Below are 21,226 nucleotides of genomic sequence, written 5' to 3'. Positions count from 1 at the left end.
TGAATGGGTCGAACAGCTGTGTTTGTTTTTATTGTAACCTGTGTGTGTGTGTTTAGTGAGAAGGATCGTGTCGTGCTGGTGAACAACACCCCCATGGAGGGAGCGGTGCACTCCTTCGCTGTGCAGACCCTCAGGAAATGTGGCAAAACTGCAAAGATTGTAAGATCAGCATCAAACATCTGTAAATCACAGGGCTCCTACACAGTCGGGAATTTAATTTCATTATGTTCCAGGTCTGGAATAATTGTATTTCCAGATAGATCCATCCTTCCCTTTCTCCTCCTTTTAATGTGTCCTACTTTCCTTCCATCTTCCTCTTTTGTCCTGTATTCTTTCCTTATGTCCTTCATTCCTTGTGCGCTTGCTTCTTTCCCACCTTGTGTCCTTCTTCCCTCCTTTCCTTTCTTCCTTTTGCCCTAACATTTCTCCCACCTTGTTTCCTACCTTCTGTCTGTCCCTCCATCCTTGAGTCTCACCGCCTGTCATTCTGTCCTTCCTTCCTTGTCTCATACCTTTTGGTTTAAACATCGAGACGACGCATTTGATCGATGATCAAAAATTTTAATTTTAAAAGTCCTGACACTAAATATAGTCGTCATGGTAACTTTATTTTCAACCAACTATAATAATACTTCACCGTTGCCATGGTAAACATTAAAATCTAACAGTTTCCTCACAGGTTTAATCATTTATTTATTTATTAGAAGTTGAAAAGGAGGAAAACCAAACTTAAGCAGCTGAGCAACCGTATAGAACTGCATTGCATAGAATGGCCCTAACAGGCCGTCTCTCTGCTTTGGCATCTTGTCAGTTTCTTCTGATCCTTCACCAGCTAAGATTACATGTCGCCCGCCCCTCATCTCTACATCTGCCCAGCTTTATGGGGAACTTCTAGTTCTGTTTTAAAATGAAAGTAATGGACTGAGAACACTGGAAAGTCGAGTCTGGAAAATTGTGGAATTTTCCATGAAAACTGTGTCGGAGCCCTGATTTTATAGGAACCCAGACAACAAAGAGCTTTCTCTCATCGTTTTGCTAATGTTTTTTTGTTTTTTTTTGGGATCACTGCAGACCGTGAAGAGACCCAGGAAGGTTCCAGTTAATATGGTGCCACGCCCTCCCTCACCTGAAGTCTTCAGCAATGACAACTATGACGACTACAATTACGACCAGGACCGCCGCAGCTTGAACAGCGGGCGGGACAACAGCCTGGAGAGGGAGCGCAGAGGCTACGTGGATTCTGGCTACCATACCCGGGATCGGAACTATGACCGCGGCAGGAGTGCGGAGAGGGACCTGAGCCCTGACCGGAACTACAGACGAGATGGCAGCAGGGGGCGCACTCTCGATCGCAGCCCCGACCCGCGTTACAAGAGCGAGCACACGCTGGACCGCGACTACAGCCCGGACAGAAGGTACCGCAGCGAGCGCACCCTGGACCGCGACTACAGCCCGGACAGAAGGTACCGCAGCGAGCGCACCCTGGACCGCGACTACAGCCCAGACCGACACTATCGCAGCGAGCGGATGCTGGACCGCGCCCCCAGCCCTGACTCGCGCTACGGCCCTGGACGAGACCAGAGGCGTGACAAAAGCTTAGAGCGAGGACTGGACCGGGACCAGAGGTACAACGACCCCGTCCGGCGAACCGCAAGCAGGGACCGCCTGGACCGCTCGCCATCGCCCCCACCTGCTCCCATCCCTCTGCCACGCCCCGCCCGTGATCTGGAGCCTCTGGAGAAACCTGTGAACGTGCTGCTCCTGAAAAAACAACCTAACGAAGGTGAGAGGCTAACAGATTCTATGACTAATGTTCTGGTGCTGAGAGAATCTGGTGGAGAACAGCATAATATTTTAGGCTTAAATCTATTGATCTTAATTTCATAAAGACTCTTTAAAAGTGTGCTGGAGTAGGTTTTTGGCCCGTCTGAATCCGTTTGTAGCTAGAAGTCTGTGGAGGTCTCTATCAGCTTTGCAGATGAACAGACTGAAACTGTTGCCTGTTCTGCTCTGGAAAACGGGTCAAGCTCCGTTAGATTTATTCCTGCACCGTTCTAACACATCATTATACTTTAAACCATCCCACTGTAGCTCTGGCTGTCCTGTTGGGAGCTGAACCCTCCACCCCCGCATCTAACAGGTGTTCTTCCAGGATTGTCCTGGATTTAGTTCCATCAATCTTCTCATCAACTCTATCCAGCCTACCAGTCCCTGCTGAAGAAAAGCAGTATCATGCCATAGCATAATACTGCCACCTCCATGTTCCACTGTGGTGATGGCGGGTTCAGAGTGATGGGTAATGTTAGTTGGGTTAAATGAAGCATTTTGCATGTAGTCCGAAAAGTTTGAATTTGTTCTCCTCTGATTGGAGTATCTTCTTCCATGTCTGCCATGTCTCCTGCATGGCTTATAGCAAACTGCAGTGGGGATTTCTGATGTCCTTTGTAGGGTGGGTACCTTTCACATTTCAACCGATACGGTACCAATACCCGGTACTCAACGGTACCGGTTTTCGGTACTTCTGTGTGTTTATGTGGTAATAAATGTTAATTCGTTTTGATAATAAAAACATATTTATTTCTCAATATTTAAACTTTATTGAATATACGAAAACAGCACCCAGCTGCTTGTATTGTAACATTTCAGTTGTTTCAAACATTTCTTCTCCCGTGTTGCTGCAGACGACGAGCCGCTAACAGCGTCGAATGCCGGAGTTGTAGCTGTAGATCTGAGGCTGATGAAAACTGTGCACTCTTCAAATGTGCTTAACCAGGAGCTTCCTCAGATGAGAAGGTTTCCCGCCGCCCGCCTTGCACTTCACGTCACAAATATTGCAGCGAGCGTAATCTGTGGCGCATTTCGAAAAGTGGAGCCGTACTTTCGAGCGCTTTCTGTCAGCCGTGCTTTGTTGACGGCACCAGCGGCTACTGACGTCATTACGCGCTCATACGTGCAATGCTGTGTTCATGTCCTGCATGGAAAATCGCCCACCCTTCCACTCCCTCGGTGTTACAATGATGTGTTTAGGTACTGAAACATGGTACCGTCTGATTTTACGTGAATCGGTACTCAGTAGTACCGTAGGAATTTGGTCGGTACCTATAAAAGTACCGAATTCGGTACCAACCCTAGTCCTTTGACCTTCCATTCTTCTATAAAGGCCACATCAGTGGAGTCGCCTTTAAATAAGTCTCCTGTAAGGTTTGTCCCACCTGAGCAGGGGATCCCTGCAGCTCCTCTCCCTGCTGACCTTGACTACTTGTTTTTACTGTTGGAACGCTTGGGAGACTACCTGATAACACCTTCACTCCTGTCCTGATCCACTTATCCCCTCTGGTGTCTAGTCTAAGTAACGATGAGTCAAAAATACCTTAATGAGTCATTTATTGTAGATGAAGTACATTTGTTCAGTGGAGAAGAGGTGTTAAAAATTCAAGAAAAGTTTTACATTTTAGATTTTAAGCCAACACCTTCTCTGTACTACGAGTTGATGTTTATTTCTTTACATCCTGTTTATCCTAACCCAGGGGGCTGCAACCTGTGGCTCTTCAGTCGGGTCGGGCATTTTTTGAATTCGAACGATTCCTCGTTTCGATTTCGCTTCCAGATACTATATACGAGTTGTCGATTTTCTTAATTTTTATGTAACACGAGATTTCTTTCCCTACTGACTGAATGTGCTCAAATTAAAGGATGAATTTCAGGGTAAGGCAATGCTACTGCAGTAAAAGAAGAATCTGTTATAGGGCTTTAACCAGGTTTGTCACCTAGGGTGGTCGTCCATGCCCATATCTATCTCCGTTCCTGATGGGTGCACAACCCGAGTAGAGGGTTTGTTGTTAAAGAGACTAAACCAAAGCTAATGTGTTTTTCTGATCAATATTTCTCGTCCCTCCAGAGTACGGCCTCCGTCTGGGCAGCCAGCTCTTCATCAAAGAGATGACCAGCACTGGACTCGCCGGTAGAGATGGAAACCTGAAGGAGGGGGACATTATCCTGAAGGTAGGCAGAAATAAGAGCTTACACAGGTGCATCTATATTAATGTGAATATAAGAAAGCTTATTTTCAGTCATTTGGTTGAAGTGTAGCTCATAGGTTCGTCACGCATAGAGTGATTTATTTATGTTTTCTGAGGATGAAAACCCAAAAACAGAAGACTTAATAAAAAAAGGATTTTAATACAGAAATGTGGGCCTCCTGAAAGGATCTTTGTTTATGCTTTCAATACTTGGTTGGGGCTCCTTTTGCACGATCTACTGCATCAGTGCAGCATGGCATGGAGGCGATCAGCCTGTGGCTCTGCTGGGGTGTTAATGATGTCCGTTGCTTTGATAGCGACTGTCGGGTCATCTGCACTGTTGGCTCGGCTGTCTCCTATCTTCCTCTTGACAGTTCCCATGGTTCCTACAAGGTCTGAGAAATATGGAATTTGATTTCAGTATTTCCAGGTTTGGATAGGTTTGTAAAAGAAAAGAAAGCATGGATATGTTTGTATTTCCAGAATTTATTTCCAGTTTTTTAAAAGTTGTCCTTCAATCAGTTCAATTCAAGTAGTCCTGTATGGAAGGTAGTCTTTCCTTCCTTATATGCTCCTTCAGTTCTTTCCTTTCTTGTTTCCTTCCTTCCTTCCTTTGATCTGTTTTTTGTTTTCAGGTGCCATATTTAAATCCTGCTCATTGTAGAAATAGCTGCCATAACGTTATGGTGCACTTTAATATTTTACAACCTAAAATGACCAGAAAGATCTGAGAACTCTGGGAATTTGAGTCCGAGAAAGTCTGGATTTTTTTATATGACTGACATGTAGGAACCCTGAGTGCTGGATTGATTCTGTTTTAGAAGACTCTGTGGTGTTTGCTGCTCAGTACAGCACCGTGATGCCATGGTGAATACGTTGTTTTTGCCCATCCATCCTCCATTTAACCTCTGCCATAACATCACAGTGAACTTTAGGTTTTAGTCGTCAAAAGATGCCTGATGGTCCAATCTTTCTATACTTTCTGACCGTCTTCCAGATCAACGGCACAGTAACGGAGAACCTGTCCCTCGGCGACGCCGGGAAGCTGATCGAGAAGTCGCGCGGCAGGCTGCAGTTGGTGGTGCAGCGGGACCGGCGTCAGATCCTGATCCGAATCCCGCCGATGGTGGACAGCGACTCTGAGCTCGATGGTGAGAGACCCTCGAAACTGAAAAGCAACAGGACCCACCCGGTGTGAATGCTCGTCGTCATCGTCACCATCATCATCGCCATCATCATATCGAGATATATATATATATATATATATATATATATATATATATATATATATATATATATATATATATATATATACAAATTACAAACCCACTGCATGTGAACTTCCATTTGTAATCATCAGCCAATAAGAAAACGTATCAGATTGTTGCCAATAATGTTGCTGTAACCTGTTTTACGCTCATTAAATAAAAGCTTTTACTCACATCCGCTTTTAGTCGTATTTAAATATCACTTCATGTACAGCAGCCATCGTAGCTCCTCCATCCTCACTCTTTTATACCTGTTTTTAATGTCACATGACTTGGACGGCAAGCTCTGATTGGTCAGATCCGCTGTAGATAAGTGGTGTGAGTGGATTGTTGGTTATGGGGAGGAGGAAAAGACCAAAGACCCGTGACCCATTTTGTCTGGGTGTGTGTGAGTGAGTCTTCATGTGTGAAAGGGTTCATTCCCCTCCAGCAGGATGATCTAATCCCCGATCATAATCCTGCTGTTGGATGTGACTGGCTTTCATTATGTCCAGGTTCTCCCAGCTGCAGCAAACATAAAATGAGGATTTTTATAGTTTTTTTTCTCATGTTTATTTAGCCCCAAACAGCAACTATCCACCTTGTTCTCCATTCTGCTGCGGTCATTATGTCTGTCTTTGGTTGCAGTCTGATGCTAAACTGATCTTCATATTTAAGATCCATGGATCTGCTAATGCTTGTAATTAGTGGGCACATTCAATTGTGAGTAGTTTGACCTTGTTTTCTCTAAAACTGCTTTATTTTCTACCTTTTTAAGATAAGTAAAATCTTCAGATTTAGTGCACCTTTTACCTCAACAGATTACCATATCTTTTATATCCGAATTTGAAGACTCGTTGGGCTGCAGAAAAGAGACATTTTTCACGTCGTCTGTCGTGTTTTGCAGATATCTCTGAGATCGAGTCGTACCGCTCTTACTCTCCACAGGATGACAGACGAGGCCATCATTCCGACCTCTCCTCCCACTCCTCCAATGAGAGGCTTCGAGACAAACCCAGGTATGCGTTCAAGCAGCCAAAGAAGGCTCACTTTGGTCTATTTTCAGCTGCAGTATTTGGGTCCAACATCACACTTTGCTGAAAGTGTGATGTTCTTCTGAAGCTTTGATTTAAGGTGTTCAAATTAAAGATCTGCTTGTTATCCGTCTTTAGTATAAACAGCCGAGACCAGATGTGAAAAGATGCATTTTATTCTCCCCGTCTGGCATTAAACTTTTCCCATTTGTCAAAATCATTTATATTTGCTAAATGCCACAATAAAAAGAAAATATTTAACTTTCTTCAAATTCAGAAGTTCATTTTCTTTTTAACCCGTGTGACTTGAGCTTCAAGTTTGCTGGGTAGTTTTCTCATATTGCCCTGACAGAACTGGTTTAACTGGTTCCAGTTTGCAGGCCTTTTCACACACCTTTTCAGCTCTTTCGGTTCAGTTGATCGAAACCATTTATTCCAAAAGTTATATTTCATTTGCAAAAAATATCGATCAGATCCATAAATCCTGAACATTTTATTTTATTTTAGTCTCCAGTTAAAAAACGTTTTCCACACATCACATTTATTACATGTTTCAGAAAAAAAAAAAATCAAAAATTTTATCCTCCAAGATTTATTTCAAATGTTTGAATCAAACGCAGAAAGATTAAGTGTTTCTGAAAATATTTCTACTGAAATATACAAAGGAACGATTTCTTCCACATCCTTGATTCGTATAATTGTGTTTTCCACTAGTCCTGCTGCCTTTCTGTTGATGATCCGGCCCCCGTTCAGATGGTACTCAGTTGTAATGGAAAATGAATCAAAAGCTGTTGAACTGAACCGACCCGAACCGATTAGGTACTATTGGAAAAGGGGCATTAGTTACGATTCTCCTCAGAATCCAGTAGAGTAGGAAAAGTATCCATCGTCTCTACATGCTTATCCTTGCAGGGTCACAGGGGGCTGGTGCCCTTCTCCAGAGGTCATAGGGCGAGAGGCAGGGTGAATTCTGCACAGGTCGCCAGCCATTTAGAAAAAAGTATTTTAAATATTTCCTTCCTTGTAAGCCACTACTTAAGCAAGTCATACTTAAATGATGTAAATTATGTGGTTAAATACAGTACAAGATATTAATATAATACAGGATTAATGTTGATACATGCTTTGTGAGGGTCTTACCATATTTTATAATGAGATGTTTAAACTGCTCAACTAATTTCTTAATGTTAGATTTTATGAACTTTTTCTGTTTTAACACTTAAAATAAAAACTTTATATTCACGTTTTTTTTTTTTTTGGAAGAAAAATCGGTCTTAAACAAAACTCAAAACACAATTCATACATTCATCTTTTCTTTCTGCTCTCGGTGGAGGAGGACGCTTTTTCTCTGTCTCCCGCAGCCTTCCCATATCTTCCCTGCTTCAGCTCTGTGTCTTGTCTTCTTTTTGGAGCCTCTTTTTGCATATCTTCCAAACTCTTAGTTATGGATTTGGTCAGCTGGTCTCTCAATGCAATTGATCACATTTTCTCGAGAAGAAGACAGGGTGAAGGAGAGCCCAACTTGTCCGGACTGGACGTTTTTCTCTGGATACACGATGGACTCCTGGCAGAAGTGGAGGATTGTGTGTTTGTCGATAATGTCAGTCGAGGATGTGGAAGATGTGTATATAATTGGATGTTTGATATCAGGATTACTGCTTGTTGGAGTCAGCAGTTACCTGGCATATCGAGAAATTCAGAGAATGTCAGCAGCTGTTCTGGTCATTGTAAGGCTGCCTGGCATGTATGATGGGATCTTCAGAGCGATCAACACTCAGACTGAGATGTTACGTGAGCTGAATCACAGACTGGATGTGATCCTTACACAGGATCGCAGGCAGGTTGCGGTTCCTGGACTCAGGGGTGAAATGGGATAGAAAGTTGTTTGCTCGGATCTGGCGAAAGACCAGGAATTTGGCTGTTTGGATTCGCCTTTGAGAAGCACCAGCGAGACTCTCAAGGCTGACGGAAAATTAAGAGTCAGCCTAACCCAAATAATTATTGTTTTTCTGAATCTGGCTCCCCTGCACGGCCTTGATGGCTGGTTATCATCAACTTCTCCTTGAAGTTATGTAAACATGACGCTCTGCTCCCTCTACCCCCTCCCTTCCCTGAGGACATCTGTGGACCTGCTCAGAACTTTGTGGCCGGTTGATGAACCTTCCAACGTACCATCAAGAACAATGGCCTCTGGGACAGTGCTTCATGGACTCACTTGCACACACACACATGCTCAAGATAAACATATGCACCTCTCACATCGCCTTCACCGTTCCCAGCATGATGCTGTTTTGTAAACTTGTTGCTTCTTTGTTCTGAGATTTTTTGCAATCTCAAACTGTATCCTGCTAAGGATAAAGTGTGAAATATGATTATTTTCCCTCTACTTACCTAATATGGCCTCTTTTCTCATCTAGCAAGGGCAGCGCCTGTGAGTGGTGCAGCAAAGCCTCGGTGACCTGTCCCCCATTTGTCTTGTGTCATGATGTATATTTGGATGGGTTGTACTGGAATTATAATTTCCCCTCGGGGATCAATAAAGTATCTTTGAATTGAATTGATACTTTGATTAAAAGTATCTTAACTGTGTATATATGCATGATATCTGGGATATTAGTCTTCAAGAGCTCCTCGAGAGATCTTCAAAGGCTCTCAAACGGCACATTGGACCTTTTTTGAGAACTCATAATAATCTGAATTTAATCCAATCAATTGTAGACAAATCGACAAGAAAGAACGTGACCCGTTTACTGTACAGTTGAGGTAGAGTGGATCTAAAGTGTCCACAGTCCTGTTTAAGGGACCTCAGAGTTTTTGTCAGATTTAGTTCTGGCCCCTGGCTTGGTTGATCCAAAACTCTTCATTTATTGGGCCCCAGAACACAGCCTTGAGGCACTCCTAGGATGTTTTAAGTGTGAGGGTAACAGAATTTCCTGCTTTTAACTGTAACTTTTTGTCCTCATTAGAGAGGACCCTCCTAACAGGCTGGCAAAAATGGGTGCGATGCCGACACCTTTCAAAGGTCTGGAGAGACGTGAAGATTCATCCCCTTTGCCGGCAGAGAGGGAGGAACCTCGATCTGAGACGCCTCCAGGTAAACTTCTTTCTGCCTCTCAAGATGTTAAAAACAAGTTAATTATGGCACAATATGGTTGACCTAACTAATTGACTTGTTCAGCGGCTGCAGTAGCTGTCGCCCCAAGGCATCAGGTTCCTCCAAAGGTGCCACTGAAGCCGAGCATTGAAGATCAGGAAGTTTATGGGTCAGTACCTTGCGGTTATGAGTCATTAAATGTGACATTGTAGCGACCATCGTCTGTTTTTCTCAACTCGACTGTTGCTTTCGTAATGAAGGCCAAACACGGTGATGGTGCGTTTCAAGAAGGGCGACAGTGTGGGCCTGAGGCTGGCAGGAGGGAATGATGTGGGCATCTTCATTGCTGGTGTTCAGGAGGACAGTCCAGCTGAGCAGGAGGGTCTTCGCACAGGAGATCAGATCGTGAAGGTACTGTCTTTAGGACCTCGTTTCCAATCTTCAAATTTTAATAAATGTAGCTTGGAAAATGAACATGAAATACCAACCCATGCTTTACTAAGAAATGGTTTACGTGTGTGTGTGTGTGTGTGTGTACATGCATATATATAAAAACGCTTCCAATGACTAATATCTGTTTCAGGTAAACAGTACAGACTTCAGAGGGATGGTGCGTGAAGACGCCGTCCTCTACCTCTTAGAGATCCCAAAAGGAGAAGATGTGACCATTCTCGCTCAGAGCAAACCTGAAGGTAGGTAGCAGGACAACTGATTGGGGGACGAAATGCTCTGGCCTTTACCAACTCTGACCTTTTAACGTGGTAAAGGCCAGTGTTTCTTCCCTCAGTCACTATCTAAATCTATCCTCAAGTATACAAAACACACAACAAAGTCCCTGCTGTCATTATTTACTAAATAAAGATGAAGCCATAATGGAAAATCTGTCTGAGAAGTTACATTTTCTGGAGCAGCAATCATTTGATTCTGTTCACCTTGTTAGTTTTTTTACATTGCTGCGGAGGAATTTTGGCCCAGGTCTCTTTACGACGTTGCTCTCTTAAGGTCCCGCCACAGTAATTCAGAGCCCTGGCCCAGTCAGTCATGCTGTTGTAGGTTTGCTGCTGTATTTTGGATCATTGTTCTGCTGATGACCCAGTTTGGACCAAGCTGCATCTGTCGAATTGATTGTTTCACAGAATACTTTGATTTACTGAGGAGTTATTGGTCAAATTGATAACTGCAAGGTGCTCTGGCTATAAAGTGGGTCCAGATCATCAGCCCTCCACCACCGTGCTTGGGGGTTAGTGTGAAGTTTTTGTTCTAATATGCTGTTTGCTTCTCTCCAAACAAGGTGGAGTTCATTATGACCAAACATCTCTACAGCATTAATAGCTCCTTTTAAGACCATTGCTGTTGTCTTTCCGCCTTGGCATTGACAGCACATTAACCTGGATGCCTACAATTGGCTCCATGACTGCATATGTGGGAATAAATAAGAAGCATATAGAGTAAAACATCAAAAGTCAAAATAATAATTATTTTGTTTGTTTCAGTGTACGAAGATGTTCTAGCTTCCGGACGGGGCGACTCGTTCTTCATCAGAACCCATTTTGAGTATGAGAAGGAAGCTCCGCAAAGCCTTCCGTTCACCAGAGGGGATATCTTTAAAGTCACCGACACGCTGTATGACGGCAAGCTGGGCCATTGGTTGGCGATCCGTACGGATAAAGACAACCACTTGTTGGAAAAGGGAATCATCCCCAACAAGAGCAGGTGAGTGTTCAGAGAAATAGATCTTGGAGATGCGTTAAAACTGGTGCAGAAAACCTCTGAAGTGGTTCTTGTTTGTATGCTACAGAGCAGAACAAATGACCAACGTGCAGAATGCTGCTCGGGCGGCGTCAGGCAATGACAGAGGGGACTTCTGGAGGCTGCGAGGTCAAAGGGCAGTAAAGAAGAAAGACCTGCGCAAGAGCCGAGAGGACCTGAGCACCGCGCCGATCACCACGAGGTTCCCTGCGTACGAGAGAGTGGTGCTCCGTGAAGGTAGTGGAAACATCTTACATACCTTCTCCACTTTCCTGTGTTTTCTGTTGATGCCGGTAAATCCTGACATCCTCGCTGTGTTCTGTTTAGCTGGTTTCAGGAGACCCGTTGTGATATTCGGGCCCATTTCCGACATAGTGAATGAGAAACTGGCCAACGACCTTTCCAACGAGTTTATAGTTGCCAGTAAGTATCGTCAATACTTGCATCTGTTTTTCGGAGTGCTTGAAATTGTTTATGGTTTCATTAAAACTTAAGCAATTTATTGTTGCACTTTTTTTTTTATTAAGATGTTTTGGATGTTCCAGTGACATCACAATTATGAATTTAAGTAAATTACTATTCGTTCCAGGGCTAGTAAATTACTTTGTTATTATGGTTCCTCAGGCAGAAAGCAGAGACTAGTAGCAATAACCGAGTTATTAGTGCAAACTCGTTGGATTAGATTAGAGGTGCACCGATCAGAATTTTGTGGCCAATACTAATTTTGGCAGATTAAAACTTCTGCTTTGGAACTAAAAGATACAAAAATAGCATTCAAAATAAGTTTTCCAAAGACCCTTGACCTTAACTTTGAGATATCGACGAGGCTGTAAACATTCCCAAAACCAGCATGTTGCATAATAAGGAAACAGTTGGGCCATTATTCCCCTCCCTGTGGGTTTCTGCAGCACTTACCAGGATAAAAACAAACTATGAAGGTAGAAAGCCTGGAAGAGGCCTGTGGTGGAGGTGGTGCTTTTTTATTTACCAGAAACGTTTGGATCAGTGGCGGATGCTGGTCTTTCAAGGAGGGGAAGCTCAATTTCAAGATTGCCGATTCGCTCATTTTGCTGTCAATCAAAAAGGTATTCAGCCTCAGACACATCATCCAATCATCATGCAGAAGCTGAGCGTCGGGGCCAGCCCACTGCCCCATAGACCCCCGAAGATGCTGAGCGTCCGATGGGCGGGACAAAGCCCAGCATTTTTGCTTCGCTATTGAACTCACTGTTTTAAAGCTGTGAAGCTGCGGGAATGAGTGAGAGGAAAGCCCCGTCGTTACCAGTGATAAGAAGCTGATTCTGAACAAAAGTTGAGAGCGCGTTGTAGGACATATTTAGTCAATGACATGTACACACAACAGTATATATTTGATCACTTATTTTTTGACATTTTAGGGGAAGCCGAGCTTCCCTTTCAGTCTTAGAGCAATCGCCACTGGTTTGGATGGATGTAGAGGAAGGAGCTGCAAAGCATTTCGACCTCATATCAGTTTAAAATGGTTTAAAGTTCATACTTCCTGTTGACTTTAACTGTATTATATTTCACATTGTCTGTTTACAGCTCTCTGCACCAAAAAACTGAGTCACTCCCTAATTTCTAGTCATGTTTTATGGTTTTAAACCATTAAGTTTCTGAGGCACAAATAAAATCATCGGTAGATTATTATGAAAAGATGCGCTGCTAATACTGTGTGTAGACGATGCTATTTTAGGGTACGGCTATCAGGCTTTGTTTATCTGATATCTGCAAAGGTCACCTCCGACTGGGAAGAGATTATGATACAGTTTTACAGTGTAAACGCTGTAAAATAGTCACAGGTTTACAGTTCTGGTCCCGCTGCCGTCTCTCCTCTCACCCTCAAATTAAATAAAATTAAATTAACCCTTAAATTAAAAAAAGTCTTGCGGTACTTATAGTTAAAACATGCCTATAAAACCATGATTGACTGCTCAAAAGGATAAAAACGTTCAGCCTTCCTGTTATCAGCTGAACTTCTTGCTCTCTTTCACACCTTAAATGAGCTGCAGCATAAAGTCAAAGTGAACCTTCAGGTTTTGACATTAAAATGGGCCAAGAGGGACAGAGAACTGTGGACGTTTGGAAAGTTAATGACAATTTGATTCTAGCAAAGTTGGGACTTTCGACATAAACTGTAGAAACTTCCCTCTTTTAGAAACGGAGCCCAAGGATGCTGGAAGTGAGAAGTCTTCAGGAGTGGTGAGACTGAACACCATCCGACAGATCATTGAGCGGGTAGGACTTTTATCCCATAAATTAGGCCTCTTCTCATTTCTCAGTCTAACCTGCGACATCATGTCTGCGCAGGACCTTCACGCGCTGCTGGACGTCACTCCCAAAGCTGTGGACACTTTGAACTACACCCAGTGGTATCCCATCGTCATATTTCTCAATCCGGACAGCAAACAAGGCGTCAAGACCATGAGGAACCGCCTCATGCCCGGATCGAACCGCAGCACTCGGAAACTGTACGAGCAGGCAGTCAGGCTGAAGAAGACCTGCTCCCACCTCTTCACCGGTCAGTGATGCATCAGAGTGCACTCAGACTGAATCATTTAAAGCACTTCCTCTGTCTTGCTCATGTTGGATGTTCTTTCTTGTGGGGAAACCAGCGACCATCGATCTGAACTCGTCCAATGACGCATGGTACGGCAGTGTGAAGGAGTCCATCCGGGGCCAGCAGGACCGAGCGGTGTGGGTCTGTGAAGGGAAGGTGAGTCAGTCAGGGCTTCAACGTTTAGATTCAGGAGACAAGATTCTCCGGCATCCAAGGTTTTAAAAAGTTAATTTGTTGTAGTAATTCACTGAAAAGGAAAATTCATGTATACATGTTTATATCTGTTACAGCTAACACTTTATCCAGGCATATTGATGGAAAGGTTTAGTGGAAGGAAAATGTCAGATAGGAAAAGGTGCACAAACAGGGATAACCCCACTCTTTGAACTCAATTTTGAAATACACTTTATTGCCAAAAGTATTTGTCTAGTTTTACATGAACATGAACTTTGATGACATCTTTTTCTTGATCTATACGGTCCAGTTTGTTGATGGACTCACCGTTTCCAGCAATAGCAACTTGAACTACTTTGTAAACGTCTTCCACAAGGTTTAGGAGTGTGTTCATATTTAGATGAGAAAACCAGAACGTAGCCTCCGCTTTAATTCATCCCAAAAGTGTTCAAGAAGGTTGAGGTCAGGACTCTGTGTAGGCCAGTCAAGCTTCTCCACACCTGCAGCCATGGAAGTGATTGGACCACCAGAATTCATTGATCTGGTGGTGTGACCCAATACATTTGGCCATAAAGTGTAAAAGAAATTTTGGATGATGTCCTCTATTTGCAACATCACTGCCGCATTTCTCCCCGTCCCTTCAGATGGATGGCTCAGAGGAGGACCTGGATCTCCATGATGACCGCATGTCCTACCTATCTGCGATGAGCGCAGACTACCTCAGCATGGACAGCCGTCTGACCAGCGACTATGACGACACGGCAGACGAGGGCGGGGCTTACACTGACAACGAGTTGGACGAGACGCTGGACGAGCCACAGCCCGTCTCGGCCATCAGTAGGTCGTCTGAGCCGGTGCTGCCTGAAGAACCTCGGCGGAGGGTCGGGAGCAGAGAGGTTCTGAACAGGGAGCACAGCCCCCCACCATCGTTTGTTCCTGAACCTCCAAAGGTGAGAAGCAGATTCTCCTCATCTCAAACCTCCAGTCTGCTGCTCAGTCCGTTCCTCAGACTCTGAACATTCCTCTCCTGTGGCAGGTACGCGCTCAGACTCGGACCGACTCGACACGCAGCTACGAGTCCCACTCCAGCAGCACCATCAGCAGCATCGACGCAGCGGCCGGCAACAAGCCGGCCCCCCCACCTGTGGCCACAAAGCCCAGCATCGCCCGTCTGCACCAGTCATCAGAGGAACAGATACCAGCGAAGGAGCAGGACAAGGACGACCCGGACAGAAAGTCCTTCCTGGGCAAGGTCCGAACAAACAAAATAATCCCTCCTGTTCCCTTTTTTACTTACTTTCTCACTCCTTCCTTCCTTTATGCTTCATGCAGTAAACTGTTTCCTTTTTTTCCTCCTTTGCTTTTTCTCTCTGCCTGTAATGAAATAGAGAATGGCCAATCAGGTAACTCCAAATGTCCACATTCACCTCCTTTGTTTCAGGGTTCCTGCACGATAACCAGGAGAACCTTGTTCCTGTTCTAACTTCTAAAATCTGTCTTTCTCTGGACATAATCAGGTCTCTTTGTAGATTATCTGATTATTATAAAAACAGTAAATATAACATAAAAATATAAACATTTAAGCAAATATTTAAGAAAGTACCATCAGTATGTGGTAGTTATTACTTATTAGTGAGTTGATAAATGTCTATTAAAATTTGATTCTTTTGTTCATTCTTGCGCTTCTTATTTAAGCATTTATTAATTTCTTGTCACGTGTTCTAAAATCTAAGATTTTTTAATTTGATTTTTCTATTTAACCTTTTTCTAACTACACATAAACTGCAAAATCTCAGATAACCCGATCCTGAAGAGACCTCTAATAATAAGCAAAATGTGAGCACACTCGAACACATACAAGCGGCTGCATGATAAAAAATATTATTACTAATATATTAGTATTTAAATGGCTTATTTAGCTGAAAATTTGCTGAAGTAGTTGAGCTTTAGAGAGAACCGGATTTTTCCTTAAATGTTTAAGTTTTATGTTCATTTTACTGCAGTAAAATTTGTCAGAAAAAAATCAAATATCTTAATCTTATGAAACACCTATGTATAAAATGAGTAAAAATATTGGTGTTTAATTGGGTTAACAGCTGAAGTAGTAGAGAACACAAAGTTTTCACTGAATTTTATGGTTTTTCATTTGTTTCTTTTTGGCAAAATTAAACAGAAAAAGTTAAATATCCTGAAAATGATGAAGCACATCGACAACACAATTCAAAGTAAGCATGTCTGAAATGAGTTGAGTATATTGATAATTAAATGATGAAATGATTTAAGCAGATGAAGGTATGTTGGAGGCAAAAAATGTATGTAGTAATGAATAAATAATAGAGAAACACTTAAATGTGTAGGAACCCTGTGTTCATCAGTCACTTTCTGATAACCTCATGACCCTTCATGTTAGTTTTTGACACAGTGCATGTGGATGTCCATGTTTCCTTCTTTCTGTTTTTAACCCAGAATGGAGCTATTAGAGGATTAACTCGGACTTGTTTTCTTCCAGATTAAAGCGTTTGAGAAGATGGACCACCTGGCCCGAGCTCAGAGGCTTCTGGAGCTGCAGGAGGCAGAAAACGCTCGAGTCAGTGAAGTCTCACTTGTTTAATGTGCATTTAGAGTGGTACTCGTGCAGTGTTAAGGTAGACAAGTCTGGCTGCCAAAACGATTCCTTCCTGAAGAGTTTCTCTCACGTTGCTCTGTCAGGTTCTGGCTTTTCTTTCCCACTGCTATCCTCTCTGACATTTCTGGGTCTATTCCTTTCTCTGCCTAGTTGGAAATCGCCCAGAAGCATCCAGACATCTATGCTGTCCCAATGAAGCTGCCAAAACCCAACCTCAACCGCCCTCAGCCAATCGGGTGAGAACTTTTTCCGCCTAAATCCCACAAACGAGGACAATGGAGGCATTTTTTCCCCAGTCTGATTTGTTTTTGTGTTCTCAGCTCAAACGCAGAGCCGCAGACGATGTCCAGGCCCATGTACTCGGAGACGAGAGGAAACGAGGACAAAGAGGCAGAGTACCGCCGTCAGCTGTCCGAGCAGACCAGGAGGGGATACTACCACCCTCAGAAGTACACGGACACTGAGCTGTGAGGCTCCAGACCAGGAAGTGAAGTCACACCCATTTTCCAGCTTCTGTCGCTCCCAGGACTCTTTATTTGCTCTCACATTTCCTTCCATGAGGTCTGGCTTTAGCGCTGAGTTCACGCTCATTAACTCGGAGGCGTCAGTACCGCTGTACAGAGAGAGAATGTCGTTCCTAAACGGCTGGTTTCCAGAGAGATGTTCTGGTGTAAATATTCAGTTTGGGTCTCTGACGTTTTGGTTTCTTTAAATATAATCAGTTCGAGTCTCCAGTTTTTTACCATCACAGCAGAGGCAAAGAGGAGAGGTCCAACATGTCGCTCAGCTGTGAAGGTGTAAACGAATCCTAACAGATAAAATCTAGAGGGTTTCTAAATCTGATCCATCAAAATATCAAGCGGAAGTCTTCATTTTACTCCACAGTTTTTTTGTATTTTACTTCCAAGCAGCCAGATTCTCCTGTAATGTTTAAAGTGGGTTTGATGAGCAGTTCTCCGAAGTTTCTGAAGGTCCTTTTAAAAGCTGCACGAACCTTCTAGTCATTTTTCCCTCCACGAACCAAAGTATAATATAGAGGTCCTAAAAAATTAGCCATTTATTGAGTATGCAGAAAAAACAAGAGTATGGAAAATGGTTGATATTGCAGCTTTTAATACTTATTACGCAATCTAAAAGATACAAATCTGAACTCTGGAAGAAGGAGGGCCTTTTTAAGATTAGTTCATATTTAAATGACTTCCTTTAATTTACCACAGAAAAAACTTAATTTTGTTTCCAGTTTATTGACCAGAGATAAATGTGCATTCATCGTTTTGGCCTCTAAACCCTCTTAAAACAGGACTTTCTAATTGATTTTTAACTGGGTCTCTTTTACATGCCAAATGAAGCTCTTATTTTTATGTAATATTTCGCAAACAAATTCGAGGTATACAGATTACAAACTGATTTTTATAATCTGCCAATAACACAGAATAAACCAACCCACAGTTTCCAAATGAAAAGTATAGATGTTTAAACAGAACTGACTTCAGTTTGTCTGGTTGCTCTGCATCAGGCATCTGCAACTTCACTAATGTGTGTATTTATGAATTATAGTAATAATAATAAACCTTTACTAGGTGTTTTGTACTCGGATGCCTAGTATGACATTAAAACGCCTGATAAAAATCAGGAGATTTGAGTCTGGAATTTGAAATGGAAAAGTAGTAGGAAAATAGAAAATCTCTGAACCAGGGTAGAAATTTACCTCTAAAACATCCCTGATTGGGAGGTAGTGTGGTTTTATATTTCCAGTTTATCATTTTCCCAGTTTAAATTCTTCAACAACTTATATTTTTGGAAAAATTGAAGTTTATTAAACAAGATTAATTGGCTTTTTTTGTTTGCAAACACATTCAGATTATTAGATCATTTTCATTAAAGTGAAAATAAAAAATGCTTATTGGTAACCATATTTGTTTTTGATCTAAGAGAAGGTTAATTTATAAATTACAAACTTCCTGGAGTAATTTTATTTCTGTTCAGAGTGTAACCGCTGTGAAAACATTTTAGTTATTTTTAGATCACCAGGTTGTAATTATGATCAGAACTTGCCTCTCGCTCTAAGGACTAAACACTGTGCAAAATTAATCTAAACTTTGTTTCAGTTTCCTTTCCATGGAGTTTGGGATGACTTTATCTAAGTTACAAAGTGTAATCGCTGTAACAGAGTCGTCATTTATAGTTTTATGTATTTTTGTGGCTGAATTTTCTTTCTAGTTTCCTGCACTTGATTTAAAATCCGTTCTAGTTGGAGATGTCCTCAAAGTTTCAAGTCACTTAACTTAATTTGTAAACCATAATTGCTATAAAATCTGAGATGATTGTTGCAGAGGGTCATTTTTAGTCACACTCTGACCTTTTGCAGCTGTTGTTAGCAACTGATTGCCAGGGTCAAATAAAAGGTCCCAGGAAAGAAATTATCACGTTTCTTCTGCTAAAATTATCTTTTGTTTATGTGAAAGTGGGAAAAGTGGAGGAAAAAACCGTCCGGAGTCCAAAGAAACATCTCCGACCTTCAGAAACCATGACGAACTATTGATCAAGGCCAATTTAAGTTAGAAAAAGAAAATCTGGATGCCTTGAATGAAAATGTGAAGAAATGAGGTGCGATTCGAGACTTTTGTACAGAACTATTTATGTCATTTTTAGCATATTTAAGTGTAGAAAAATCTTAAGTAAAATGCTCAAATATTTAGTGTCTTGTGTCACAATTTAAGAGTTAATAAGCCCCCTCCCCTAAAAGAGTTTAATAATAAACGATCAGCACAGGAAAAGTTCATTTATACACTAATGTTACACGTTTGTGTGTTTTAGGCTTCAGCCAAAGCTTCACTGCTCCAGCTTCATGTTGATGCTTAATCCAAATTTCTCTGAATAAAAAAAACCCGTTGTCTGTTTGGAAGAACATACGGTCCTCTTTCACCAGCTTGTAATAGTGAAAACATCCACACTTTGTTCACCTTCGTCCAGTTTGTGTGTCGCCCATAAAACGGTCCCAACATTTCACGCCGGATGCCTCCTTCAGCGCCACGCCTGCGTTCTGGGTAGCAGAAAACTGTCACGTGCCTTGTTGCTCATGGGAAATAAAGCTGCTGTCAACAACCTGAGAGGTCGGACGCTGGACGGAAAAACTGGAAGCATTCGGCTTGTTTTCCTGTTTAAAAACTAACAAAAAAGCTGCAGATTTGAAACAGACGTCGTTCCTGCTGTTACTTTTTTATTGAGCTGATGTTTGAAAGTTTAAGTCAGTCTGGAGGGGAAGTTATTACATTTAAACAGCTGCGTCTCGTCTACCGATGTCCTCTAGAAGAAACACTGAACGAGAAATAGAAAAGGTGCAGCACAGTTTGTCTTCTTAGCTGCTTTTAGCAGAGACAATCACCTTTTTTACTGCATATATTTTTATACAGAATATAAACCCGCTTTAGTCGACGTGTTTGTGAACAGGCGTGTCGAGGAATGTGGTGACAATCATGATGTCTTAGTTTATGATTTTCGTTTTTGTGGTTTGTGATCTCCTGACTGTTTCACGACTCGCTCTTGAAAGAATCTGACAAATAAAACTTTTTTTTTTACACATTCTTCAAAGTTTCGCTTCTGTTTGTTTTTGTAAACCTTTTCAGAAACTTTTAAACCTTTTACAAATTAAAAGTGAAACAGAGTGGAGAGATGATGGCTTTTAAAAGGTCTTGTTTTTATTCTTGTGTGCAAAGAAGGACTTTGACACGTTTAGTAGTTTCTAATGTTAATATTTTAGAATAAGTAAGAAAAAGCTGATTTATTAGTATTTTAGGAAATTAACAAGCATTTTATTTTAAGGTATTTTGGTGGTTTTCCCCTCAGAAAACAAAAACAGCCCAGTCATCAAATATAAACCCATCCATCCATCATCTAGAGCGGTTCATCCTTGCAGGGTGGTGGGGGGGCCTGGCTCCTATCTCTAGCGGTTACAGGTCTCCAGTCATGACTGGACAAACAACCATGAACACAACAAGGACTATTTAAAGAAACCAGTTAACCTAATGGTCATGTTTTTGGACTGTGGGATGAAGCCGGAGTACCCGGAGTGAACCCGTCTGTACATGGAGAGAACACGCAAGGCCCCGGCAGAAAGACCCCAGGCTGGGATTCACACCCAGGACCTTCTTGCTGCAAGGCAACAGTGCTGCATATAAAAAAATAGTTTTGTCCATTTGCAGTCAGTATTTAACAAAGTAATTTATATATTAACGATTAAACAAAACATCAACACTTAGGATTTATAGCTTAATGTGGTTGAAATTTTAAAACATGAATTTTACATTTATATAAAAATGATTTTTATTGGTCTTAAGTAATATTTCCATTTTCTGAAAATGGAAATTGTTGGTCCTTTTTAGATGTAAATTATAATCAATATTACCAGAAGTAAATATACGAATTTATTTCAATAAGCCGATTTAATTCCAACATACAGAAAGTATCTGAGCTCATGTGCAAAAAATGACAAATGTAACAAACATGTTTTATCAAAGAGACGGTAGTTTAAAAGGGTGATATATTTCTGGCCTACTTTGAAGTAATTGCTCTTAAATTAAATAATTTAATGTTTACTGACATATTTACCATAACCAGCTGTTTATGTACAAAAAGATCTAGAGGTTTGGTTCTGGAGCGGTTACAGGGACCGCTCAAACTTAAAATATTATGAAAAGTTTTGTTT

The 21,226-nt window shown here is 41.9% G+C and overlaps 1 protein-coding gene across 7 annotated transcripts in view; it reads left to right on the top strand.

Annotated features, from left to right (window-relative positions):
* The window catches only part of tjp2a (tight junction protein 2a (zona occludens 2)), a 50,047-nt gene extending 29,941 nt beyond the window's left edge, over positions 1 to 20,106 (top strand). For 5 of the 7 annotated variants that reach the window (XM_047372133.1, XM_047372134.1, XM_047372127.1 and 2 more), the window contains 21 exons: positions 57 to 159; positions 1,072 to 1,783; positions 3,899 to 4,002; positions 5,017 to 5,170; positions 6,174 to 6,285; positions 9,267 to 9,394; positions 9,479 to 9,563; positions 9,655 to 9,805; positions 9,978 to 10,086; positions 10,888 to 11,107; positions 11,193 to 11,380; positions 11,471 to 11,566; positions 13,320 to 13,399; positions 13,472 to 13,682; positions 13,777 to 13,877; positions 14,540 to 14,845; positions 14,932 to 15,147; positions 15,284 to 15,298; positions 16,405 to 16,482; positions 16,672 to 16,757; positions 16,842 to 20,106. In XM_047372133.1, coding sequence (XP_047228089.1) covers positions 57 to 159; positions 1,072 to 1,783; positions 3,899 to 4,002; positions 5,017 to 5,170; positions 6,174 to 6,285; positions 9,267 to 9,394; positions 9,479 to 9,563; positions 9,655 to 9,805; positions 9,978 to 10,086; positions 10,888 to 11,107; positions 11,193 to 11,380; positions 11,471 to 11,566; positions 13,320 to 13,399; positions 13,472 to 13,682; positions 13,777 to 13,877; positions 14,540 to 14,845; positions 14,932 to 15,147; positions 15,284 to 15,298; positions 16,405 to 16,482; positions 16,672 to 16,757; positions 16,842 to 16,992 — 3,406 coding nt within the window. In that variant the 3' untranslated portion in view covers positions 16,993 to 20,106. The remainder of the gene's footprint in view (positions 1 to 56; positions 160 to 1,071; positions 1,784 to 3,898; positions 4,003 to 5,016; positions 5,171 to 6,173; positions 6,286 to 9,266; positions 9,395 to 9,478; positions 9,564 to 9,654; positions 9,806 to 9,977; positions 10,087 to 10,887; positions 11,108 to 11,192; positions 11,381 to 11,470; positions 11,567 to 13,319; positions 13,400 to 13,471; positions 13,683 to 13,776; positions 13,878 to 14,539; positions 14,846 to 14,931; positions 15,148 to 15,283; positions 15,299 to 16,404; positions 16,483 to 16,671; positions 16,758 to 16,841) is intronic. The other 2 variants (XM_047372128.1, XM_047372129.1) reach the window with 2 other exon arrangements.
* Positions 20,107 to 21,226: the final 1,120 nt, after the last annotated feature.

The sequence above is a fragment of the Girardinichthys multiradiatus genome, chromosome 8 (genome assembly GCF_021462225.1).
Source record: "Girardinichthys multiradiatus isolate DD_20200921_A chromosome 8, DD_fGirMul_XY1, whole genome shotgun sequence".
Lineage (NCBI taxonomy): Eukaryota > Metazoa > Chordata > Actinopteri > Cyprinodontiformes > Goodeidae > Girardinichthys > Girardinichthys multiradiatus.
Note: the sequence above shows the minus strand (reverse complement) of the source record. Positions and strands in the feature narration are given on the sequence as shown.